Source organism: Trichomycterus rosablanca, chromosome 18 (assembly GCF_030014385.1).
Source record: "Trichomycterus rosablanca isolate fTriRos1 chromosome 18, fTriRos1.hap1, whole genome shotgun sequence".
Lineage (NCBI taxonomy): Eukaryota > Metazoa > Chordata > Actinopteri > Siluriformes > Trichomycteridae > Trichomycterus > Trichomycterus rosablanca.
Window position 1 is genome coordinate 1,564,571 of NC_086005.1, and position 27,348 is coordinate 1,591,918.

At 43.3% G+C, this 27,348-nt stretch overlaps 2 protein-coding genes and 2 long non-coding RNA genes across 5 annotated transcripts in view; 3 read left to right on the forward strand and 1 right to left on the reverse strand.

Annotated features, from left to right (window-relative positions):
• Positions 1-91: 91 nt before the first annotated feature.
• Positions 92-25,244, reverse strand: dhx29 (DEAH (Asp-Glu-Ala-His) box polypeptide 29). 2 transcript variants are annotated; one of them, XM_063013896.1, is made up of 28 exons: positions 25,120-25,244; positions 24,954-25,033; positions 17,673-17,786; positions 17,085-17,214; positions 16,813-16,955; positions 15,548-15,691; positions 15,331-15,457; positions 14,566-14,727; positions 14,296-14,467; positions 13,389-13,509; positions 12,981-13,309; positions 12,518-12,797; positions 11,762-11,905; positions 11,494-11,670; positions 11,233-11,373; positions 10,245-10,389; positions 7,941-8,061; positions 7,738-7,822; positions 6,644-6,732; positions 5,884-6,012; positions 4,820-4,895; positions 3,196-3,420; positions 2,961-3,097; positions 2,740-2,830; positions 1,785-2,066; positions 1,397-1,528; positions 715-811; positions 92-375 (listed from the first exon to the last, which is right to left on the reverse strand). In XM_063013896.1, exons 1-28 carry the CDS (start codon positions 25,238-25,240, stop codon positions 317-319), a joined length of 4,053 nt encoding a protein of 1,350 aa, XP_062869966.1. In that variant the 5' UTR covers positions 25,241-25,244; the 3' UTR covers positions 92-316. The 2 variants fall into 2 exon arrangements, with proteins under 2 accessions (XP_062869966.1, XP_062869967.1); XM_063013897.1 differs by having other exon boundaries at positions 24,954-25,063.
• LOC134332310 (uncharacterized) lies at positions 2,046-6,884 on the forward strand. Its single transcript, XR_010015237.1, has 4 exons — positions 2,046-2,106; positions 4,306-4,464; positions 5,899-6,008; positions 6,657-6,884. It is a non-coding gene; the product is annotated as an uncharacterized LOC134332310 (long non-coding RNA).
• On the forward strand, positions 16,423-17,887 carry LOC134332311 (uncharacterized). The gene is made up of 4 exons (XR_010015238.1): positions 16,423-16,485; positions 16,836-17,211; positions 17,527-17,688; positions 17,769-17,887. It is a non-coding gene; the product is annotated as an uncharacterized LOC134332311 (long non-coding RNA).
• A 1,260-nt stretch (positions 25,245-26,504) lies between the features above and the next one.
• The window catches only part of mtrex (Mtr4 exosome RNA helicase), a 30,381-nt gene continuing 29,537 nt past the window's right edge, over positions 26,505-27,348 (forward strand). Inside the window, exon 1 of the mRNA XM_063013555.1 lies at positions 26,505-26,630. Coding sequence (XP_062869625.1) covers positions 26,536-26,630 — 95 coding nt within the window. The 5' untranslated portion in view covers positions 26,505-26,535. The remainder of the gene's footprint in view (positions 26,631-27,348) is intronic.

The window sequence follows — 27,348 nt, forward strand, 5'->3', positions numbered from 1 at the left end:
ATATGTTTTTGAAAAGTATACAATCTGAAAAAGTCGTCTAACTGCAATGCTCATACACACCACACAGGATTAAGATAATTAAACAAACTACTACAGTGTTAAAATACTTTTATTCAGATTTCACAATGCATGTAAACACAGTACAGGAGAATAATCTTCTTCTCCCACTGAGAAGGTAGGAACGGTCCCTCACCTTTCTGAAATGTCTCAGTATCATTCTTATCTCCAAGGATGTGGATTATTCCCTCTCTAACAGTCCTGATTCAGCTCACACACCCAGTTACAGTCTGTTTGTCAATCGGTAACCGAAGCAGCCTCAGCGTGGAGCATTCTCAGATTTAATCAGCTCAATGATGATCTGTATGGTCTTTTCGTCTGTGGAAAAACAGGAAAGTCTTACATATGACCGATATCAAAACTAATCACATGAACAAAACGTCACCACCTAAACCCAGACACCACCAAATTCTGAACTTTGATATTCAGATATGTCTGCAAATGTCTCAACTAGTTATTTATTTAAGTTTTAACAGCATGTTTAACACAGATCTGTGTCAGTCATGGCATGATTGGTGTTAAGTTTTATTCTGTTGATTATTTCTTGTCTCCTCAACTAGTTAATTTAAAAGAACTTAAGTAAACCATCCTTTTCCATTCTTACCTAATACTGTAATAATTAGAAACGTCTGCTGTGAGTGTGTAGATGTGAATTACCTTCCGGACTGAGTTTGGGATTGGCCAGCTTTCGCTCCAACAGTAAGTCAAGGAGCTGACGCAGGTGTTTGAAGATCACACCAATTCGAACAGGAGCCTGAATAAAGAATAAAACATTTTATTAAATAAAAATCACACATACATCTGGAATTTTCATCCATTAAATTAAAGCTAAATACTGGTAAACCAGTATGATCGGACATACCCAACCAGTGAGACATTTGGACACAGCTGGTTGAGGCTTATCTGTCCACGTTGGATGGCTTTACTGACGCAACCCTCTTGTTTATTAGGGCTTGGGACTAAAACTAGGAATCGAACTCCCGGAACTTAGGCACTGCTGTGTGGCTCTTAACATAACATCAGATTAACTCACTTGGATTAAGCGTGTCCAAACATTGTTGACTGGAACTAAAACACATTAACTGTGTAAATTTAGTACAAAACACAGTAATTAAGTGAACACATACTGTACATGTACCAGCACGTACACAGCTACCTGTTTTACCCTCGTGTCCAGGGTGCACTTACATTTCAGCACTATTTCATGAATATTCATTTAAGCTAATTGCACTGATAGGACAGGACAATAATAAAGTTCCTCCATGTTGTGATCTGACTTTTGACAGGCACCCAAACAGTAAAAGCATCACTAGCTAAAGAATCAAAAGCATGATGAGACCTGAAAGTGAATCCATCCATCCACAGAGACGAGTCTCTCCCGGTGTTGAACATCGATATCTCCTCCAAACAGCAGGATGGGGAACGGAGAGGTGAGGGTGGTGTCTCGCAGGTAGACTTTAGAATATTTCACCTGTGAGTGACACAGCAGTCAAATCAGATCTGTGTAAACCAATAACGGTCTGTAATCAGATCATGTTTAACACCTAATACTGACTGCATATTACATTCATTCACATGTACAAATTAAAAGCTCAAGGATGGCATCATATTATGGACAAAAGTGTTGGGACATGTGGAAAATGTTAACAGTACAAGCAATTTTGCATTTTCCATTGTTGTGTTGTGAACACTAGTGCTAGTTAGCCGAGTCGCTCACGCCGCCGTACCTTCTCCTGGTAGAGCAGCCAGCCGTGAGTCTGCAGGTTGCGGTTAACAGAGGACGGATGGACCTGTGCTTTCCCCTGCGGCGTCTCCACTGTGCACGCTATACGCTCCTCGGGCAGGACGGACGGGGTAGGAATGATGCGCCCCACGTTATCGTAAACCCCTGCACTCAGAACGGCCACTATAACCGGCACTTCCTGTTTGGAGAAGGACATGGAGGACGAGGATGTAGAAGTGTTCAGTCCAGTCTGCTGCACCATTCGGACCAGCTCCTGCTTCACGTTCTGATGGAGGCAAAAAGAAAGAAATGCCAAGTGAATATACGTGAGTTTTAAATCTACTTTTGATACGCTTATCCCCCCATATACAGTGGCGTGAAAAAGTAATCACCCCCCTTTTGGGCCAAATGATTCAGGTCTGATTTTACATTAAAGGAAGATAATTTCATTTACTTAGGGAAGCTAAGGAGCCACGGTGGCTAAGTGGGTAGCACTGTCGCCTCACAGCAAGAAGGTCCTGGGTTCCATCCCCAGGTGGGGTGTCTGCGTGGGTTTCCTCCGGGTGCTCCGGTTTCCTCCCACAGTCGCTAGCCGCTAGGATGCATAAACCAGTGCATTGTAGTGCCGGTCACAAGCCCGGATAAATAGGTAAGGTTGTGTCAGGATGGGAATCCGGCGTAAAAACTGTGCCAAATCGGTAGTGTGGATCGTGATCCGCCGGCGACCCCTAGCGGGAGCAGCCGAAGAATAAGACGGAAGCTAAGGAGCAGTAAGGGTTAAGGGCCTTGCTCCAGGGCCCAAAAGTGGCTGCATGGCAGAGCTGGGATTCAAACTCTCAACCTTTTAGTTGATAGCCCAAAGCCCTACCCACTAGGCTACCACTGTCCCGTGCGTTGGATCAGGTTTTGTTTAATGTGGCTAATAGGCAATAATAGATGCAATCAGTAGATTCTGTCACCTCGATAGTGATGAGAGCGGTTCGGTTCAGGAAGTGTTTTCTGCAGAAGGCCATTTCAGTACGTAAACCATCCTGACATGCTTTCTTCCATCTGCAAGGAACGAAGGAAGAGTTCAGCCCCACTGAAACATCCATTCAGTATTAAATAAGTATTCACCCGCTCACTAGCCCACCACCACCACGTCTGATCAGAGTAGGCTGGATGGGGTTTGGTCACATACCCTAGGTAAGCATTATAGATGGTCAGATGATCTGAACTGGACATGGATAGAGCGTCTCTGGCCAGGTTGGCCTCCTCCTTTCTGTTCATGGGGGTGGAGAACGGCGATTTCTCAGACATGGCTGCAGCTATGGTGGCCTGTAGGGACAGAAATCGTCATTTCGATGAATAATTAGAGCAGAGACGTATATATGCACAGACCTTTCAGGCAGGTGAAGTTCAAAAGCTAAACTTACGATGGGTTCCAGGCAGCCAAGCACCGCCCCGAAGACGAGCATCTTGCCAATCTTGGCGTCGACGGGCAGTGAGGCGAGGTGGTGGCCCAGCGGGGTGAGAGTGTAACTCTCTACCTGACACGCACCAATCTTTCTCAACACACTTACTGCATTACACACAGCCTGCTGAGGGGGCGCGTCCAACGCACGGGACAGGAAGTCCTCCGGGGAACCATACTGGCATTTCTATACACACACACACACACACACAGTTATATCATCTAAACTGAGATTCTTCCTAAAAAGGCAAAGATCTACTTGATCAGTGTGTGTAGTTTTGAAAGCATGTAAAACCCTTTCACATACGCATGTTCCATGTAGTATTAACCAACAATTTACACAGTCAGCACTGTGTCTAAATTCACCCCGGAGTTAATATGACAAGCAACCAATTACTGTACAATTTACACGTAAATACCAGGTCACGTAAAACGATAACGTTTACAAACATATTTCGATTAAATAAGTACACCACAAAGTTGGGTGGCACAGCGGTAAAATACACTAGCTCACTACCACTGAGATCTGGGGTTCAAATCTCATAGGTGCTATCAGCCAGCCAGGCATCTACACAGACAAGATTCAGTATGTATATATGGGGCTGCCGGACAGCCATCGGGAGGTGCACTTGTCAATATAAATAGCTGATAAATAGGAGGTTTGTGTGAGAAAGGCATCCACTCCAGTTTACACTCCTCTGATAATTATTTTTAAATTTTGCCCATATTTATTATTCAGATAATGTTAAAGATAGTGTTTTTCTCCCAATTTAGCGTAGTCAATTTGTCTTCTGCTGCTGGGGATCCTCGATTTTTTTGTGCAGCCCTTAACGGAACCCTTTTCCACCCATAAACCCTGCACTGGCATCTCTATCCGCCAATCACAGTCCTTACACACCGTTTGATGACCCCGCCCACATATTTCGGTCATCCCTCCCTGCAGGCACTGCCAATTATGCCTGCTAGATGGCGCCCAGCCAACTGGTGGCAACGCCGAGATTCAGAACTGCTCGGTTGGGCGCTAGCTGGTGTGCTGGCAGAATATCATAATACCATTATTGTTTAATTGTAGGCGAGTTTGGCGAGTCATGACCGGCTACGTCTGAGGGAGCGGCCGAAGCCAAGCGATGGATTGGTGCCCTGTTCAGGGTAAACCTGCCTAGCATCCGGTGTTTTACAGTGGACCTGAACCTGCTGTGACCCTGACCAAAGACAAAGCAGCTGATTTCTGGTAATCAAATTGTCTAATGGCTCCATCAACCTACGTAAGACTGAACTCAAACAGGAGAAATTATGTCATTATTATAGTAATTATTCCAATATTGGACCTATAAGTACAAGATAATGTTCCTGGTGAACTCACATGTTCACACCTTCCACAAATCCACCTAATCTGAGGTGTTTTGAATGTTAGATTGTATGCAACTTGCGTTCGAGAGACCTGACCCACTGCGCAGCTAACCATCACTAAGCCATGACAGTGTGGGAGGTTACGAAAGTGAAAGTTAAGCGCTATCAATAACATGTGGAAGCACCACTTTATTAATATTAATAAAAGTAAAAGTAGGGTAGATAAGACGTGTCACCATGATGTGGAGGCAGAGCTCTTCCAGCGGAACTCGGAGGATCTCGGGTTTGGAGTAATCAACAAAACTATTAAATCTGTAGAAAGACAAAATCCATTGCTGTCCCATTTCTTTTAATACAACCACTGAGACTCAGAATGTTTAAACATTTAAATAAAAATATAATATGACCACAAACTTACAGTTTTATCAGTGTTTAAGGTTTAGTTTCATCTTTATTTGTATGAATATGTGAACATACAATTACTGACTGTAGCCCATCTGATGATCTGTACACTTCGTCACCCTCTCTACAACATCTTTAAAAAAACAGACCCCCACAGACCCGCCTTGAGCAGATAATGTTAAGGTGGTGGATCATTTTCGACACTGAAACAACACTGACACGTTAAGGACCTGGCAGCATGAGTTGTTCTAATATGAGTGCAGCAGGTGCAGCAGTGTTGGGAATTTTTAAATACTGCATTGTCATGACATGTGTTCATCTTCCTCTATCTTTTTTTTTTTACTTTCAGATCACAGGACGCTGCTGGTTTTATATTTTTATCCTCTCCTTCCAGCATTCATACTGAGGTGTGAAAAAATCCCAACAACACTGCTGCACCTGCTAGACTCATATTAGAACAACACACACTTCACTGTGTCGTTACCATGTCAGTGTGAGGATCCACCACCCGAACATCATCTGGTCAGGGGGGGTCTCGTTCCTATAATAGATGTGGTAGAGGGGGTTGACAAAGTGTGCAGATCAAGATGGGCTACAGTCAGTAATTGAAAACCTCAAAAGTTCATCTGTATGTTAGATGCTTATTAAATTGTTAATGAATGTATATACGAGACAGGTGAACCAGGGCAGTAATAGCTCAGTGGTTTAGGTACTGGACTAGTAATCAGAAGGTTGTCAGTTCAAGCCCCAGCACTGCCAAGCTGCCACTGTTGGGCCCCTGAGCAAGGCCCTTAATACTCAATTGCATACCCTTTTTATATTTACAAATATATTAATCCCTTCAATGTAATAAAAAGCTAAATACTCTGAAGTCGTGATGCTATTCGGTGTTTCTCACCTGCCGTTTGTGTAGAGGCGAAAACAGAAGCCGTTTTGGACACGCCCCGCTCTCCCCTGCCTCTGAAGAGCACTGGCTTTACTCACAAAGGTCTCCACCAGAGAACTCATCTGACTGCTCTCATGGTACCTGCACACACACAAACACACACACACACACTCTTTATTTTACACAGAATGTACAGTACAATATATGGCCGAAAGTATTCGGACACCTGACCGTGAGATTGCTGAGCGTCGCAATTAAAAAACAAACAGCATTAAAACAGAGCGACCTCCGTGTGATCTCTTCAGGTAGATAAAACAGTCATTCTTGGGGCGCCCCGGTGGCGCAGCGGGATATTCCGCTGGCGCACCAGCACCGAATTTCTGAACTCCTGGGCTGTACACGTGTAAAGAAGGCGTGGGCAGCGGCGTGCTCTCCTCGGATGCAAATCCGGAGTCTGTCAGCAGCGGAAGACAAATTGGATGCACTACATCGGGAGGTAAAGTGGGGAGAAGATGCGTTAAAAAAAATAAGGCATTCTTCTGAGAAGCTTCTCACCAGACTTATGATTTATGATGTCTGTGTGTGGGAATTTGTGCCCATTCAGTCAAAAGATGACAGCATTTGTATGGCTGGGCACTGATGTTGATGTTCCAGAGCTGTTGAGTGGGGCACATCAGGGCTCTGTGCAGGACACTGGATGTCTGTCCCTGTGGGTGTCCCAATACTTTTGTCCTTATAGCATATAATAAAAATGTTATAAGTCATCATGTACCGATTCTCTTTAGTTTTGCCCGTGTCGATGACGAACACCACATCTGGAATAGTGACTCCAGTCTCAGCGATGTTGGTAGACAGCACGATCTGAAACACACACACACACACACACACACCAGAGACACGTATGACAAGGTTAACTTCTAGTTTCTTAGGAAATGACGTGACTTTAAGCTTTAAAAACGTAAATGCCTCCCTAAAGCCAGTCTTAGGTTTGTCTGTCTAAATAAAGTCCACACATGAAATATGCAACTAGTCGCTGTGTCTGTATTTCGAATAATCAAAGGCGAAGACTACAGTGATATTAAATGAAATTTAAAAAATTGTACTTTATGATGCACTACATGGACAAAAGTATTGGGACACCCCTTGTAATTATTGAATGAATGTGTTTCAGCCCCAGCAGTTGCTAACAGGTGTGATAAATCAATGATATAACGGAAAGGATATGCTTCCAACTTTGCAGCAACACTTTAGGGAAGGCCCTTTCCTATTCCAGCATGACTGTGCCCCTGTGCACAGAGCAACAATAACTGAGGCGTTCTTTATTTATTATTATTTTTTTTAAATAATTTTTTTAATAACTTGACGATCACACACTCCGCCGCACCCCCTCCCGTCTCCATGCAGGCGCCACCGACCAGCCAGCAGAGGGCGCAACCGCCCCAGTCCTGAGAGAGCATCCCCTCCGGTCTCAAAAGCCTCGACCGGTGAAGGCAGAGCTGGATTCGAAACGACGCACTTTCGAGATCCAGCCCTGGTTGCAGTGCGTGTCTTTACCGCTGCGCCACCTGAGCGGCCACTGAGGCGTTCTTGATCAGCCAACGTCAGTAACCAGCCATATAAATGCGGTCATATTTTGACTGAATGGGCACAAATTCCCATACACAGACACACTTCGAAGTCTTGTGAGAAGCTTCTTAAATAAGCAGTCGCTCTATTTTAACAGCATTTGTTTTTGAAACGGGACATCTCTAAAGCTTACAGTCAGGTGTCCAAATACTTTTGGCCATTCAGATATCCTTTAGTTTTTTCAGGATTAGTCCCCAATTACATAGAAATCACATCTGCTGAACCCAACAGCTGCAGTACCTTCCTGGCTCCTGGAGGGGCCGCTATAAACGCCGCAGCCTGGTCCTGAGAGGAAAGAGTGGAGTGCAGAGCCACCAGCTTATACCTGCAACATAACGTCATCATTAAAAATATGATGATGTCAAACATGCATGAAGAAAATGAAGCTTAATAAATCAAGAAAAACGTTCTTCTAACGTGAACACGGCACAGTGGATGATTACCTGTCTTTAGAATTAAACCTCCTGTCGGTTTTGAGCAGGTCGTAAAGTTGCTGAATGTGAGCCAGTCCGGGAAGGAAGAGCAACACGGCACCAGGGGTCGATGCAAACTGGGGCGACTTATCTAGGACCAGCACACACACACGTCATAATAAACATTCCACAATATCTACACAGTTTTACCCTGAATGGTTGTACTAAAAGATTTTTATGTATTCATTATAGTTTATTGCCACTTTAGCACACAGAGACCATACCCATGTTTAAATCGTACAGTTTAAATCCTAAATACAGAGTTTATATGACTGCAATAATTATATTAGGTGCTTTAAATTAGGTTTCTGAACGTCCAAAATGTTTTCTTCTTTGTAGTACATTTGTGTTATGGAGCCAAAGATAGATGGATGGATGGATGGATGGATGGATGGATGGATGGATGGATGGATGGATGGATGGATAGACGGATAGATAGATAGATAGATAGATAGATAGATAGATAGATAGATAGATAGATAGATAGATAGATAGAGATGATAGACAGACAGACAGACAGATAGATAGATACATAGATAGACAGATAGATAGATAGATAGATAGATAGATAGATAGATAGATAGATAGATAGATAGATGATAGATAGATGATAGATAGATAGTAGATAGATGATAGATAGATAGATAGATAGATAGATAGATAGATAGATAGATAGATAGATAGATGATAGATAGATAGATAGATAGATTGATAGATAGATGATAGATAGATAGATAGATAGATAGATAGATAGATAGATAGATAGATAGATAGATAGATAGATGATAGATAGATAGATGATAGATAGATAATAGATAGATAGATGATAGATAGATGATAGATAGATAGATAGATAGATAGATAGATAGATAGATAGATAGATAGATAGATAGAGATGATAGACAGACAGACAGACAGATAGATAGATGATAGATAGATACATAGATAGACAGATAGATAGATAGATAGATAGATAGATAGATGATAGATAGATGATAGATAGATAGATTGATAGATAGTAGATAGATGATAGATAGATAGATAGATAGATAGATAGATAGATAGATATGATAGATAGATAGATATGATAGACAGACAGACAGACAGATGATAGATGATAGATAGATACATAGATAGACAGATAGATAGATAGATAGATAGATAGATAGATAGATAGATGATAGATAGATAGATTGATAGATAGTAGATAGATGATAGATAGATAGATAGATAGATAGATAGATAGATAGATAGATAGATAGATAGATAGATAGATAGATAGATAGATAGATAGATAGATAGGAGATGATAGACAGACAGACAGACAGACAGATAGATAGATGATAGATAGATACATAGATAGACAGATAGATAGATAGATTAGATAGATAGATAGATAGATAGATAGATAGATGATAGATAGATGATAGATAGATAGATTGATAGATAGTAGATAGATGATAGATAGATAGATAGATAGATAGATAGATAGATAGATGATAGATAGATAGATTGATAGATAGATGATAGATTAGATAGATAGATAGATAGATAGATAGATAGATAGATAGATAGATAGATAGATAGATAGATGATAGATAGATAGATGATAGATAGATAATAGATAGATAGATAGATAGATTGATAGATAGATAGATTGATAGATAGATAGATAGATAGATAGATAGATGATAGATAGATAGATGATAGATAGATGATAGATAGATAGATGATAGATAGATGATAGATAGATAGATAGATAGATGATAGATAGATAGATAGATAGATAGTTTATTCATTAAGGAAATTATTGTTATCCCGAAGGAAATTATTGTTATAATTATTACCTATTATTATAATTACAATGTGTTTTTAGACAGGATGAGACCTGGTGCCGAGCAGCCACTGTTGGACCCTTGAGCAGAGCACTTCACCCTCTCGGCTTCAGGAACGCTGTACAATGGCTGGCCCTGCACTCTGACCCCCCCCATAATTGCATCTGATTCATGCTTCAAATCTCCAAATAACAAAGATGCTCCATTGGATTCAGATCTGATAAATAGGGGAGGCTGTTAAACTACACTGGATTCATTGTAGAGTTTATGGAACCAGGTAGAAATGATTGTGACCACAAGCATACGATCAGCGACTACATACTCGGGCTGTGGTGTTAAATTAAATCACAATTTGGACGTTGCTTTTTTTTTTTTTTACCTTTCTAAACTGGTTTGTGTGTGTGTGAGAGTGTTAAAGCCTCGCTGTAGTGAGGATTACCCAGGTAGTCGAGCAGATCCAGGATCAGCTCCATGTTGATCTTGTTTGGGTTCATGTGCTGCAGAGCATGACGAGTCCGTTTGCTGAAATGATCCAGCTCTGGTCCCAAATCGTTGCATGAACCGGGGTCCCGCGTAATCGTCTCCTGATCACACATGCGTTTTATTTATTAAGAGTACAACGTAAACATCGATTGTGAGTTATTTACAATATAATCATGATATTCCATGTACAGTGACATGTTGTGGAAAGCACCACTGATACCAGCATGAATTATTTTGGTCCAGCCCCCCCATCCAAAAAAAAGCTTTGTGGAAAGGACTGAGGAGCTTTTGAGACTCATTAATAGCTTTTATCCATAAGCTATTACAGACAACACCACATGTCCTCGTCTCATTTCATACATTCACGTACCTTGCCAGGACCAGTCCTGGAAATATAAAGACCCTGTCCAACCTTCCCTCCCCTAAACACGGCCGATTGTGTTTGTGTGCTCGCCTCGGCCAGATTCAAACCCGCCGGTTTTACCACTCCACATTGGTGTGCTAAACCAAGCCTGGTCTTGTTCAGTTTACTTATTTATTAGGATTTTAACGTCATGTTTTACACTTTGGTTACATTCATGACAGGAGCGGTAGTCACTCATCACACAAGATTAATCAGTACACACGTCTTTGGACTGTGGGAGGAAACCAGGGCTCCCGGGGGAAACCCACACAGACACTGGGAGAACATGCAAACTCCATACAGAAAGGACCCGGACCATTACACCTGGGGATCGAACCCAGGACCTTCTTGCTGTGAGGCGACAACGCTACCCACCGAGCCACCGTGCCGCCCCTTGTTCAGTTAACTGAATGAAAATGGTGAATTAATTGATCTTGTTACTGCAATGGCATTAGTTTCTGTAAGGGTTATATGTGTGTTGAATAACTTTGTTCCTGGGATGAACTATGTATTAAAGAAAGTGTGTGTGTGTGTGTGGCACCTGGTGCTGCAGGGTTTTTCCTCCTTTCTGCGTGATGGAGATGCTGACGTCCTCCTCTTCCTCTACAAATCTCTGACTGTACTCAGATTCCTGGTCCAGTACGTATCCTGTCTCCTCCACGATGTCCTCCAGGTGAAACACCTAACACAGTTTTTTTTTTTTTAAGAGAGTATCGTTAAAATGTTCGACTGCACCCAGACACTTCTCAGATCAGATTGGTTTTGTTTTGTCTTTAATGAAGACAGACGCTGAGAGACTGACCTCTACAGGGAAGGTTTTGCCGGGGATGCTGACGATGGGACAGCGGTTAAAATACTTAGCAAACTTATTGCAGTCTGCCGTAGCGCTCATGAGGACGAGCTGCAGGTCTGAGCGCTTCTGGATCACGTCTCTCAGAATGGTGAGGAGAAAATCCGACTGTACACTGCGCTCGTGAACCTGAACACACACACACACACATACATACAGCATAACAATACGAAGCTTATCAAGCTTAAACCTTCCCGTCTGAGTGAGTAAGTGAAAGTACCTCGTCCACGATGATGTGTGTGATGGAGGAGAGGAGCGGCTCCTGTTGGAGTTTTCTCAGCAGGACCCCGGTGGTGCAGTACAGCAGGCGTGTAGAGGAGCTAGATCGATTCTCCATTCGGATCTGATATCCACACAGCGTGTTCTACAAAATGATCCACATTTATTAGATATCATGGGATACGAGATCAGTAAGCTTCTTACTGTAAACCTTCAGTAAGCTCTCCTGTAACGTCTCCCACACAAACAGAGCCCAAACAATACAAATGTAGATCTGATAACAGCTGAACTGCCAAGCCACGTGTCTGTGCACTCTCAGTGCAGGTCCCAGGCCCTTATAAACATACAGTAGAAGGGTCGCGCCAGGAAGGGCATGCCAAGTCTGGTATGCCGACCAGATTAATCTGCAGTAAACATCCTAATTGTAAACGTTTGGGTTACAAAAAAAGCAGTTATCTCCGTGTCAAAACGTGCAATTTGGTCGCACAGACTAGGGGTGCACAAACTTTAACATACATGTGCACACAGTGCATACCAGCGTTTAATGTGAGGAACCATTCCAAGGACGTCCCACTTTAAAACCATGGACATTAATATGTAGCCTGATTCACAATTAGGTTTAAGTGTGATTTAAACTTAGGTTTCTTGCTTTCAGCCAATATGAACACGCTACTGGATTAAACAGTGAGGAATGGTGCACCAGTGTATGAAAAATACCTCTAAAGAGACCAAACCATGCAAAACGTCTCTTGCTCACCTTGCTCCCCGGTGGCTCCTCGCTCCCCAGTTCCTGATTGACTCTGTTAGCGAGACTCATGGCGGAGATTCTTCTCGGCTGAGTGACCACTACGTTACACCCCTTGGTTCCTCCCTCCCGCTGCCTACCCAGCACCTCCTCCAGGATGAACTGAGGGATCTGTGTGCTCTTCCCGCTGCCCGTCTCACCCGCCACGACCACCACGCGGTGGCGCCGTAGAGTCTCCAGCACTCGCGCCCGGTGCTGATACACGGGCAGCCGCTGGCGGTCTGATAACAACCTGCTCCAAGTAAAGAGTCTGAAGTTAGATCAACTAATCCTGAACTTCATCTGATGTTTACATCACTGCTATAGCACAGCTGGTATTCGAACCTGGATTTTATTTAGACTACATACCAAGCATAACCAGTATGGGTTATTTATATACACGGAATGTTAAAGTTATATAATGATATATAACGACCTTTGAGCCAGCTCTGAGTTGCGGAGTTTTACAAACAGTGATCGTGACTTTTCGTCCTCCTGCCCGTCTCTCTTCATCTCCTCCTTCTCCACCGCTTCATTCTCCGCCAGCGCTTCCCACGATTCCTCGGTGCAGCGAGCGGGACCCTGCGCCGAAGGGCGTGGCTCAGACTGCTGCTGCTGCTGCTTGAGGCGAGTCAGGAGGCGAGAGATGAACTGGTCCCGCGGTTTGTTGACGGCCGAGCGCGTTCGCTCCTCCTGCTGCTGCTCTCCGTCACGCCACTCCAGCCAGACGTCCCGGTACGGAGGGGGCAGCAGCTGATGCACTGACTGACCAGACAGAGACAGACAGGTCCGGCTGTGAGAGGATTCACACTGGTGCACCTGACAGAACCAGAACTTTCCATACCTGTCCCTTCACCAGGGTGTACAGAGCCAGCGTGGCTCCTAGGTGCTGCGCCTGCATGCCGTCCTCCGTCAGGATGGTGGGACACACCTCCAGCACGTCTTCGGGTCTCTGAATCCGCACCCTGGCACACAAACCAACCAAACCCTCACAGAAAGCACTGCTGCAAGTCTACCACTCATTCCTATACAGTGTGGCCAAAAGTATGTGGACGCCTGACCATTATTGGATTTCCCATTTCAAGACCATAGAGTAACATCAGTTGGCTCTTAACAGCCTCCACTCCTTGGGGAGGTCTTAGCACCAGATTTTGGAGTGAGGCCCTGTATCTGCCTGCTTTCCTAAATATTGTTATTAGTGAACACCTCACAATAGCTTATGATTAGGGCGCCGCTAAATTGACGGGAAAATGTGCTTAAATCACAGATTTCACAGAATTTTCAGTCATTAAATGACACTTATAAACTGAATGATAGAATAAATAGAAGCTATGATACACAGCACAGCTACCTTAATATGATGCTTCATGTGATGTCTCAAAGACGAAAATTCTCGTCCGTGTCTTGACCCCCCCCCATCGCGTCCACATAATCGGTTGTTAGTTTTCCAAACCCAGTTACCGGAGTCGTGTTTTTAGCTGCTTTACACTTCCACATCATGGACATTTTGACTAAACAATTGCTAACTGAATTGCCGTAGGATTGCTAGGACGGCTCATAGTGCAGATTAAGCAGTAAACATGAGGCGCTCGAACGCTACACGAATGAAAAACGTTAAATCACTAAACACAAAGCTTAAAGTTTCACAGTAAATTGCTCATCACACAGTAAAAGGTTCGTTTTCTGGTCCTTTCTTACTCATGAGGACAAGAATATGATGGAGTACTGAGATAATCCTGCACTGCACTGACCTGCACTTCCAGTATTTTCCAGCCTGAACTTTCTGAAAAGATGGCGCTGGGCTCTTGGGCAGGTTCTTCCTGCACCAGTCGATCAGAAACTGTTTGGGTGATTTTCCTGTCCAGCTACGACTCGTGTAGTCAAAATCACGGATGTCTTTCGGCTCCTTCTTCACCTTTTCCGCTAAAAATTTAACAAACACAAGACGGTTAAAATCTGATGAAGTGCTATGACTAAAAAGCCAAAAGTATTATTTTCCCATCAGTACAGAAATGAAGTACTTTTTTCCGCTGGTGTTTGATTGGCTTGTTCAAACAAGCTGAAGTTCAGCTGCTCGTCCTGGTCGCTCACAGCCGGAGCTCTGGGTTTTTTCTCCTCTTTAGGGACGTCAGTGATTTTGATGGCGGGGTTGAAGACCGGATGAGACTCCAGTGGCTTCATCTCTGAAATCAGAGCAGTGCAGAGTGTAGTTTTATTGGCATGACAAATTCTGGACATTCGTATTACCAAAGCTTAGTTACACATTTAGGAAATATAATAGTAAGAAAATTATAACTGTACAAAATATACAATATACCTGTATAAAAAAGTTACAGATATACATATTAACATGTAAGAAAAACAGTAATAATACTAAATATAAGAGCAATAATAAGAACACAAGTGTGTGTGAAAGAGAGATGGTCACCCACTGTCCCTCACCTGGTGGCAGGTGTGTGTGTGTAGAGTGCTGCTACACACTCTTTTAGCGGCGCTCTTTTACACTAGCCCACCACGACATGTTTGCTTGTGTGAAGTTTGCCTGGAAACACTGGGTGCAAGTCAGGACCACACCCTGAACAAGCCATCACAGGGGGTTCGATCACTCATCCCAATCGCTCCCCCCATCCCAGAGGAAGTTTAGAGCAGCCAATCCACCTACTGAGTGTTTGTGAAAGGTGAGAGTACAGATCATGCCCAGTTTGCCAGGATGCTTGAGCTATGTAGCGCATCATATAGATGTTTCTATGAATAAATCTGTGTGTGTGTGTGTGTGTGTGTAAGACCTTGTTGTATCACGCGGATTCGGTCCTGCGCGCTGCGTTGCGCCGCTTTGTCCTTCTTTTCTTTAGCTTGTGCTGCGGCCTCCTTGGCATCGAACAGCTGAGCCGTCAGCAGCAGGTAGCGCTCGTTCTGCAACAAGAGTCATGATCTTTGATTCATGTGGTCAGCAGTACGACTGTAATGATTTATTAAGAAAAAAGAACAAATGTTTATACGAACAGGATCAAACTCCTCATCCATCTCTTTATTCTGAGAGCCACCACCGTTCCCTTCTTCATCCTCCTCTTCCTCGCTGCTCTCCTCCTCTTTCTGTTGTGCGTATCGTAGGATCCACTCCTTCATACTCGCTCCGTCGTCCTTCACCTGTGTGGAGGTATAGTTCTCATTTACACTACAGAACAAGGTTCCTTACAAGAGCCTGATGAAGCCCGACTCTCTCTGATGTGATTATTCTTTTGTATTAAAGGTGGGTGAGAGGGTGGGTCTTTTTACGACATGTTTTTGTGTTCCAGTCCCAACTGTGGCAAAAATATCTACCATATTACCATACCGTGAACTGCTAATAGTACAGTTACACACTACGTAGCACAAAGGATGCAGTTAGCAAACTACTCACATGTACTTGTGTAAACAATGCACCGGATTCACAATCATCAATTGGAAAAGACATATCACCGTCGCTGACAACGCGTTAGCTACTCGTGTGAAAAAAGAGGTTTATGTTTGGTATGACCTGCGCAGTTCCTGCAGCATCAAAAGGATGTAAAAGTAACCGCAGATGGTGTTGAGAGTCTCTAATCTTCACTAACAAGACCACACTGGAGAGTAAAGCTGTATGGAAACTGTAAAAGTATGAACACTGGCGCATTAGCAGAGCCACCGACGATTGGACGGCCGCGGTCACTCAGTGTGTGAACCCAACACTGGCTGGAGATAAGAAGTGGCCCTAGACTGGACGTGTGTCTGAGCGGGGTTGTGGTGATCCGGCTCTCCTTGATCGGAAGTGCCAGCGGATTCATAATGTGGAATTGAAAATGACTAAATAAAAGGGGGGGAATCACTAGGATTTGTGTTGGAGCTCGAACAACGGTGCTGATATTCATGAGGTCTGCAAAACTACAGCAGTGCTTTAAAACAACGCAGAACCCAAGCAAATGGTAAGCTCATTTTAGTAAACACTGATTTTTATTAAGACTTTGTTCAAGGTGATTGAAGTTCCACCAGCGTTTATCAGGCCGGGATTTAAGAATCAACATTTGGATCAAAATGAAGAGGAATTTAGGATTTAGATTAACACACTAGAGCTGAGTTTAGACTAAATTCCAGTTTTTTTATTGGCTTTATTATTAATATTTACATCAGATGGGTTTAAAAATGTAACACCAGATTTAGGTTGTGATATTAGGGTTTAAATTCAGATCTGGCTTTGGATGAGGTTTTTGGGATTTCAAACAGAATGTGTTTACGTTCTGGTTATCTCTTACCTGCGCTCTCGGTTTCTCCTCAGGTTTAGAGCCACAGTTTTTCATCCCTGCTTGGTTCGGTTCTTCTTTTGGGTGCTGAAACTTGGCTCGACTCTTGCTGGTCTCCTCACGTAAACTCTGGCTGAACCCCTCCGGCAGCTCATCTGCGGAAAGCAGGAAAGACGCATGTTGTCCAGCTTCTCCAGAGCAGATCGTTAGACATTTGGGTCTTTCCCACATATGTAGCGTGAGGGGGGTGAAAAGCATTCGAATGGTACATGAGGTTATTTTACCGTCTCTAAGATTCAGACAGAGCCAGTCGAGCGCTGAGTGAAGATCACCTCCGTACAGAACGCTGCTCTTCATGGATTCTTCGATGTGATCTGTTTTAAATCCAAACAGCTGCAGAGCCGTGTACAGGTCCTACACACACACACACACACACACACACACACACACACACCAGTTAATGACAAATATCCAACTATGCTATACGCCCAAAAGTATGTGGACACATGACCGTAAGCCTGTCTGACGTCTTATTTCAAAACCTTGAGCAGTAATGTAAAGTTGGTTTTATAGCTCAGCCGTAACAGCCTCCACTCTTCAGGCAGGACTTTGGATTTGCCTGTGGGAATTTGTGCCCATTCAATCGAAAGATAATTTTAGTTACTGATGTTAAATAAGAAGACCTGGCCTGTGACTGTTGTTTTTGTTTGTGTCTGTTGGGTTTAGGTCAGGGCTGCACAAAGTCCACTGGAGTTCCTCTACACCGCTGAATCGATATGACCTTCCCCAAAATTCTGCCACCAAGTTGGAAGCATGTAATTATTTTATATAATTGACTGGACAGGCCTGTTAGCAGTGGGCGTGTTCCTCACCAGTAGTTTTTTGGAGGTGAGTCTACCGGAGATCGGTCCACCGTCCGCATGTTCCTGTCGGTGATCATTGATCAGTTTGATTATTTTCTTTTCCAGGACCGGCTGAATGACGACCTTCGGGAAACACAAAGGAAGAACGAGTTATACAGATATACTAATGTAATACACAGTGGATTCAGAAAGTATTCAGACCCCCGTACACTACCATGCTACAGTCGTACTACTACCATATACACTACCCTGATATAGTCGTGTTAGTACCACATACAACACCATGATACAGTCGTACCAGCACTACATATACTACCACAATACAGTCGTACCAGCACTACATATACTACCATGATACAGTCATACCAGCACTACACACACTACCATGATACAGTCGTACCAGCACTACACACACTACCATGATACAGTCGTACCAGCACCACACACACTACCATGATACAGTCGTACCAGCACCACATATACTACCATGATACAGTCGTACCAGCACCACATATACTACCATGATACAGTTGTACCAGCACTACACACGCTACCATGATACCATCGTACCAGCACCACATATACTACCATGATACAGTCGTACCAGCACTACATATACTACCATGATACAGTCATACCAGCACTACACACACTACCATGATAGTCGTACCAGCACCACACACACTACCATGATACAGTCGTACCAGCACCACATATACTACCATGATACAGTTGTACCAGCACTACACACGCTACCATGATACCATCGTACCAGCACCACATATACTACCACAATACAGTCGTACCAGCACTACATATACTACCATGATACAGTCATACCAGCACTACACACACTACCATGATAGTCGTACCAGCACCACACACACTACCATGATACAGTCGTACCAGCACCACATATACTACCATGATACAGTCGTACCAGCACTACACTCACTACCACGATACAGTTGTACCAGCACTACACACGCTACCATGATACCATCGTACCAGCACCACATATACTACCATGATACAGTCGTACCAGCACTACATATACTACCATGATACAGTCATACCAGCACTACACACACTACCATGATACAGTCGTACCAGCACCACACACACTACCATGATACAGTCGTACCAGCACTACACACACTACCACGATACAGTCGTACCAGCACTACACACACTACCATGATACAGTCATACCAGCACTACACACATTACCCTGATACAGTCGTACCAGCACTACAAACACTACCATGATACAATCGTACCAGCACTACACACACTACCATGATACAATCGTACCAGCACTACACACACTACCATGATACAGTCGTACCAGCACCACATACACTACCATGATAGTCATACCAGCACTACACACATTACCCTGATACAGTCGTACCAGCACTACATACACTACCATGATACAGTCGTACCAGCACTACACACACTACCATGATACAGTCGTACCAGCACCACACACACTACCATGATACAGTCGTACCAGCACTACATTCACTACCATGATACAGTCGTACCAGCACCACACACACTACCATGATACAGTCGTACCAGCACTACATTCACTACCATTATACAGTCGTACCAGCACTACACACACTACCATGATACAGTCGTACCAGCACCACACACACTACCACGATACAGTCGTACCAGCACTACACACACTACCATAATACAGTCGTACCAGCACTACACACACTACCATGATTCTTTCGTACCAGCACCACATACACTACCATGATAGTCATACCAGCACTACACACATTACCCTGATACAGTCGTACCAGCACTACATACACTACCATGATACAATCGTACCAGCACTACATTCACTACCATGATACAGTCGTACCAGCACCACACACACTACCAAGATACAGTCGTACCAGCACTACACACACTACCATGATACAGTCGTACCAGCACCACACACACTACCATGATACAGTCGTACCAGCACTACACACACTACCATGATACAGTCGTACCAGCACCACACACACTACCAAGATACAGTCGTACCAGCACTACACACACTACCATGATACAGTCGTACCAGCACTACACACACTACCATGAAACAGTTGTACCAGCACCACACACACTACCATGATACAGTCGTACCAGCACTACACACACTAATAATAATAATAATAATACATTTTATTTATATAGCACTTTTCAAGATACTCAAAGACGCTTTACATAAGACAAATAATCAAAACAAATACGTACATACACCATACAAATCATAGTACAAAATCAAAATAGTACATCAACATCAAGAATAATTAAGATAAAAACAAAGAGAGCAGCATAAGACAGTTCATTAAAAATTAGCTAAATTATGAGAGAGAACAACAAATATAGAACAATTTCTTAAAATTAGACAGAAACAGGACAGATTTACATGCAATCAGGAAACTGAAAACTTTACAAGTTTTAGGATCTAGGACTTCACATTTCTGTCGTGATCTAAGTATAAAAACTATTAAAAAGAATAGCAAAAATAAAAGCATTTATTTCGTGTTGTTACAAGTTAAATGCCATATTGAATAGATGAGTTTTGAGAAGTGACTTGAATTTGGACAGGTCAGGACAATCTCGTAGGTGTTTGGGGAGAGCATTCCATAAAGATGGAGCAGCTATGGAAAAGGCCCTGTCACCCCAGGTCCGGTGCTTGGTCCTAGAGGGTATGGACAGTAGGTTAGCCTCAGAAGAGCGAAGGCTACGGGAGGGAATGTGCTGATGGAGCAGGTCGGTGAGGTAGGATGGGGCCTGATTATGGAGAGCTTTGTGAGTGAATAGAAGAATTTTGAATTGAATGCGTTGAGCAACGGGAAGCCAATGAAGTTTTTGTAGAACAGGTGTAATATGATCACGGGAGCGAGTATGAGTAAGGAGGCGAGCAGCTGAATTCTGGATATACTGAAGTTTTTTTAGGATTTTGTTAGATGTACCATAAAGGATGCTATTGCAATAATCAATTCTGGATGTAATAAAAGCATGAATCAAGGTTTCGGCGGCAGAAAAGGAGAGTGATGGACGTAGACGTGCTATGTTTTTTAGATGAAAGAAAGCAGTTTTGGTGATGTGATTTACATGGCGGTCAAAAGAGAGGTTGCTATCAAAAATTACACCAAGATTTCGGATGTTAGAAGACGGAGACAAAGTGTCATTATCAATGGTAATTTGAAAATTTTTTGTGGTTTTTGCCAGGGATGTAGGACCTACAATGATCATATCAGATTTTTCACAGTTTAATTTGAGGAAATTAGCTTTCATCCACAATTTCATTTCAGTGATGCAATTTGTCAGAGTGGAGTGAAGTTCAGTATTAATGGATTTGGAGGAGATGTAAAGCTGAATATCATCAGCATAGCAGTGGAAATGTAAACCATGCCGACGTATGATGTCACCAAGGGGGAGCATATAAAGAATAAACAAAAGGGGACCTAACACTGAGCCTTGGGGAACGCCTTGGGACAGTGGAGCAATGGCAGAACTACAATTGTTGATATTAACAAACTGTTGTCTGTTTACGAGATATGACCTTAACCACAAAAGGGCAGTACCAGTGATGTTGACAGAGGATTCAAGGCGGGACAGAAGAATGGAGTGATTAATGGTGTCAAAAGCTGCAGTAAGATCAAGGAGGACGAGAATATTAATTTGTCCAGAGTCTGAGGAAAGAAGAAGGTCATTTGTGACTTTGAGGAGGGCTGACTCAGTGCTGTGCTGGGGGCGGAAACCAGACTGAAATGATTCAAATAGATTATTGGAATTTAGGTGATCTTTGAGCTGTGAGGCAACAACACGTTCCAGTATTTTCGACAGAAATGGAAGATTGGAAATGGGCCGAAAGTTACTCATAATGTTAGAGTCAAGTCCAGGTTTTTTAAGTATGGGAGTAACAGCAGCCAATTTGAGTGATTGAGAGACTGAGCCAGAACTAAGAGAGGAATTGATTATCTCTGTGATAAGTGATGAGATAACTGGAAAACAACCCTTAACAAGTTTTGATGGAGCAGGATCCAAAACACAAGTGGAGCTTCGCATCCCTGTTAAGATCTCAGATAGGTCCAAAAGAGACACAGGTGAGAACTGAGACAGAGGCTGGGTAATAAATTGAGATGAGATAGGCGGAGAAACAGAGATGACAGGGGAAACTGTCAGAAAATTGTGGATATTCTCAACTTTTGTTTGAAAAAATGAGAGGTAAGAGTTACACTTGTCAACTGTAAAGGAATTGGTAGTATTGTCAACTGGTTTGAGAAGTTTATTTATTGTGGAAAAGAGAGTCTTAGGATTTGTTGATCCAGCATGTATGAGTTCGGAATAGTAAGTGGATCGGGCTGCCGTAAGAGCGTCTTTGTAATGTTGAAGATAATCAGAATAAATCTGATAATGTACTGTTAGACCGGTTTTCTTATAAAGTCTTTCAAGCTGGCGTTTACGGGATTTCATTTGGTGAAGCTCAATTGTGTACCATGGTGCGGAATGACTAAATGAAACAAATTTGGTTCTCAAAGGAGCCAGCTCATCAAGACATGAGGCGAGTATGTCATTATAGTAATCGACAAGGTCAGATGAATTACTAGACAGTACAGGACAGACAGACATCTTTTTAACAAGAGAATCTGAGAAAGCAGAGGGAGAGATATATTGAAGATTCCTGAAGGATATTTTACGTTTAGCTCTAGTGATGGGCCTAGTGACCTCAATGTCCATGATGATTGTCAAATGATCAGAGACAGTAAGGTCATGGCTGGACGGCTGATGAACTAGGACACCAGTAGAGCAGACAAGGTCAAGAGTATGACCTTTTTTATGAGTTGGAAAATGTATATGTTGTGTGAAATTAAAACACTGTAACAATTCCAAAAATTCCCTGGCAAATTTACAGTTGTTGTCATCAATATGGATGTTAAAATCACCCATAAGCAGTACAGAGGATGAGAGGGCACTAAGCTGGGTTAAAAAATCTGAAAAATCAGAGAGAAAGGAAGCGTTTGGCTTTGGCGGACGATAAACTACAGCAGTGACCAGAGGAGTAGGCCCTGACAACTTGAAAGCCAGGTGTTCAAAAGAAAGAGCAGCAGGAAAAGACAAAGTGGTTATTTTAATATCATCCCTATAGACTGCAGCAACACCACCACCTCGCCCTTCCATACGAGGTTCATCAATATATGAGTATCCCATTGGCGTGGTCTGATTTAACGTAAAATAATCCAAGGGTTTATGCCAAGTTTCAGTGAGACAGAAAAAGTCTAGTTCACTGTCAGATATAAATTCACTAAGTACAGTACTTTTTGTGTTGAGTGAACGAACATTAAGCAATGCCATTTTCAAGTGGTATTGTTGTGTAGTTGGCTGTGAGGAACGAGGAAGAGAACGGAGATTTGCTAAGTCCACTCCGCGTTTCCCATCCCACTCCGTGGACAGCGTTGTCATGGAGACTACACCGCTACTGGTGTGCAAGGCAGCAGCGCTCTGATGACGTGTTTGCGGAGCGACAGTGCGCACGGCTGACCAGAAGGATGGAATAGCGTTACCGTTTCGAAGATAAACAAGCTTTCTCCGGGAGCCCCTGTGAATATAACGAGGCCGGCGAAGGAGTCCAAGCTGTTTGATGACTGAAATACACGATGGAGTAGTGCAGTTGTTGAACTTCCTCAGCTGGTCAACGGAATAGTTCAACATCGTGCCGATCCCAGGAAAACTCATCCACCGTTCACCACCGGCCGCAGACGCGATGTACAGTAGAAAGAACAAAAAGTATCAAAAGCACAAATAAAAGTATCAAAAGTAACATAAAAGAAATAGATCCACAAGGTGTGTAAAAAGATGAAAACGAAAAACGATAAAAATACAATAAAATACGGTAAAATACGGTAACGGTAGCGGCAGCCAAATGCGCCAGCGTCCACCATCACCATGGCAACTCTACCATGATACAGTCGCACCAGCACTACACACACTACCATGAAACAGTCGTACCAGCACTACACACACTACCATGATACAATCGTACCAGCACCACATATACTACCACGATACAGTCGTACCAGCACTACACACACTACCAAGATACAGTCGTACCAGCACTACACACACTACCATGATACAGTCGTACCAGCACTACACACACTACCATGATACAATCGTACCAGCACTACACACACTACCATGATACAATCGTACCAGCACCACATATACTACCACGATACAGTCGTACCAGCACTACACACACTACCAAGATACAGTCGTACCAGCACTACACACACTACCATGATACAGTCGTACCAGCACTACACACACTACCATGATACAATCGTACCAGCACTACACACACTACCATGATACAATCGTACCAGCACCACATATACTACCACGATACAGTCATACCAGCACTACACACACTACCAAGATACAGTCGTACCAGCACTACACACACTACCATGATACAGTCGTACCAGCACTACACACACTACCATGATACAATCGTACCAGCACCACATATACTACCACGATACAGTCGTACCAGCACTACACACACTACCATGATACAATCGTACCAGCACCAAATATACTACCATGATACAGTCGCACCAACACTACACACACTACCATGAAACAGTCGTACCAGCACTACACACACTACCATGATACAATCGTACCAGCACCACATATACTACCACGATACAGTCATACCAGCACTACACACACTACCAAGATACAGTCGTACCAGCACTACACACACTACCATGATACAGTCGTACCAGCACTACACACACTACCATGATACAATCGTACCAGCACCACATATACTACCACGATACAGTCATACCAGCACTACACACACTACCAAGATACAGTCGTACCAGCACTACACACACTACCATGATACAATCGTACCAGCACCACATATACTACCACGATACAGTCATACCAGCACTACACACACTACCAAGATACAGTTGTACCAGCACTACACACACTACCATGATTCATTCGTACCAGCACCACACACACAACCATGATACAGTCGTACCAATACCAGACAGTGCAGTACTGACAGTAGTCCACGACCTAAATCATATAAAGTCAGTGGTGGTCCTATTGTAGCCTCTTTTTATTGATGCATGAGGTACAGGGGAGCAACAACAGCTACAGTCAGAACCTGTAAAAGCTACAGAAAGAGGTACTGAAATAAAAAGCCAAGTATCAGGCATGGATCAGCTGTGGACTCACCTTCAGCACTGATTTTTCTGAGACTCCTCCAGACTCTCCCTGGCTGGAGGTGGTGCTGGACAGGGTGTAGGTTTTCGGTGCTGTAGGAAAACAAGAGACACTCATATAAACTACACACAGCGAGGATACAGTCAGCAGGATCAGGTGATTCAGTACTGTACTAAACCTTTAGTGCTTTTGGTGTTTGGTCTCTGCTGCTGCTGCTGTTGTTGCTGTTTCTTGGCTGCAGAATCTGGAGCTGCAGGAGCAGGACTTACACCTGCACTCTTCTTCTTCTTCCCACCCATTGAGCAACTGGGAAGAAGGATCAGAAGTCAGGACTGGGATTCAGAAGTGGACTGGATTAGACCAGAACTGGAAGGGCTACCTGGTCCACGCACCGGTCTGTACAGGAGCATGAAAACAGCAGCATTGAGATTGACAGAAAAACTTGTTTTCAAAATAAAAGTCAGCCACTCAACTCAAACTCAAAAGAAGCTTTATTGGTATGACAAATAAAGACATTCGTATTGCCAAAGCTCAGTCACAGAGAAAAATAAAAATAACAGTAAGAACAAATATATACAGACAATAAAATAGAATGAAATAATAATAAAAATGGTGACATTTACATTAATTAGGTAGTAATAAACGTGTGTGTGTGTGTGTGTGTGTATGAGACATGGTCACCCACTGTCCCTCACCTGGTGGCAGGTGTGTGTGTAACGTGCTGCTAGTGTGCAGCTCTCTCTGTGCTCCCCCAGTAGGTGGGGCAGTTTGTCTTAACCGCTTATCCAAGGGTGCTGGAGCCTATCCTAGCTTTTCAATGGGCACAAGGCACACAGTAACACCCTGGACGGCGCACCAGTCCATCGCAGGGCACACACACACACACACTAATTCACCTATAGGGCAATTCAGTGTCTCCAGTTAACATGGCTGCATGTTGTTTTTGGACTGTGGGAGGAAACCCACGCAGACACGGGGAGAACATGCAAACTCTACACAGAAAGGACCCAGACCGCTTCACCTGAGGACCTTCTTGCTGTCCGTGCCGCCCGTGGACAAACCAGGGGTTTCGAAACAGCCGATCCACCTACTGTCGGCTCAGAACAACAAGAAATCAGATTAATATCTAGTGAAGTCAAAGCCTAGTGGTTATGTACTGGACTGGTAATCAAAAGGTCGCTGGTTCAAGCCCCACCACGGCCAGGTTACTGCTGTTGGGCCCTTGAGCAAGGCCCTTAACCCTCAATTGCTCAGACCGTATACTGTAACTGAAATGTAAGTCGCTTTGGATAAAGGTGTCAGCTAAACGCTGAACATGTGAATGTAATATCTCACAGAAGGTGAGGATCGAACCCGCATTGCTTAGAACCGTGGTGTTGCACTACACCCACACTACCCGCAGTGCAGCACTATAGCATCATAACAATATAAGAGGGATGTTTTAGTTTACATTATTATTATTATTATTCATAACTAATTAAAGACTTTTGCTTTATTTATAATTGTTTATGTTCGTCGTTTCGGGCTTCACGTGTCTCAGTGATTTGAGCGGCCGCACAGCATTGTGGGAGTTGTAGTCTTCTGGAGGATAATCATGGCGGACGCGTTTGGAGACGATCTGTTCAGCGTGTTTGATGAAGATCAGAGTTCTGCTAAATCCTCAAGTTCGAAGACCGAAACTAAATCAGGGTGAGTCTCTCTTTAATGTGAATAGTTGATTAAAACACAACATTTTTCTGTAGTTTCTTTTAAATGTGTTTATTTACCTAACCTGCGAGCCCACGAGTTAGCATCTAGCTAGCGTGTTGTTTAACCCTTCTAGCTTGTATCCCACTTTTTAGGCTCGCATGCTATCTAAATAAACCGTTATTAGTCATATTTAGGGAGTGTTTGTGCTTCACAACAAATCGAAGAAATCAAAATAAGTGTTTTTGGAGCACATTTAAGCTCAAATGTGCTTGAAAACTCGACTTGTGCAGCGTTCACTGGCTCATGCGTTTTACTTCCAAATCTACATTTAAAGTTAAATTTCTGCACCTGATTCTGAATTGCAGGATGCACGATTAAACATCTCGTTTATACTCATTTCATGCGCAGCTGACCTGTGTGTGTGTCCATATAAATAGGGCGAGGCTGACTTCACCACTATGTACACAATATGACCAAAAGTATGTGGACAACAGAACACGAGCTTGTTCGGTGTCATATTCTGCATTTATGTTTACATTTTCGGCATTTAGCAGGCGCCTTTATCCAAAGCGACTGTGACAGTATCCTGTCTAAGCATTTAAGGGTTAAGGGCCTTGCTCAAGGGCCCAACATTGACAACCTAGCAGTGGTGGGGCTTGAACTTGTGACCTCTTAATTACTAGTCCTGTACTTTAATCTCTAGGCTACAACTGCTTGC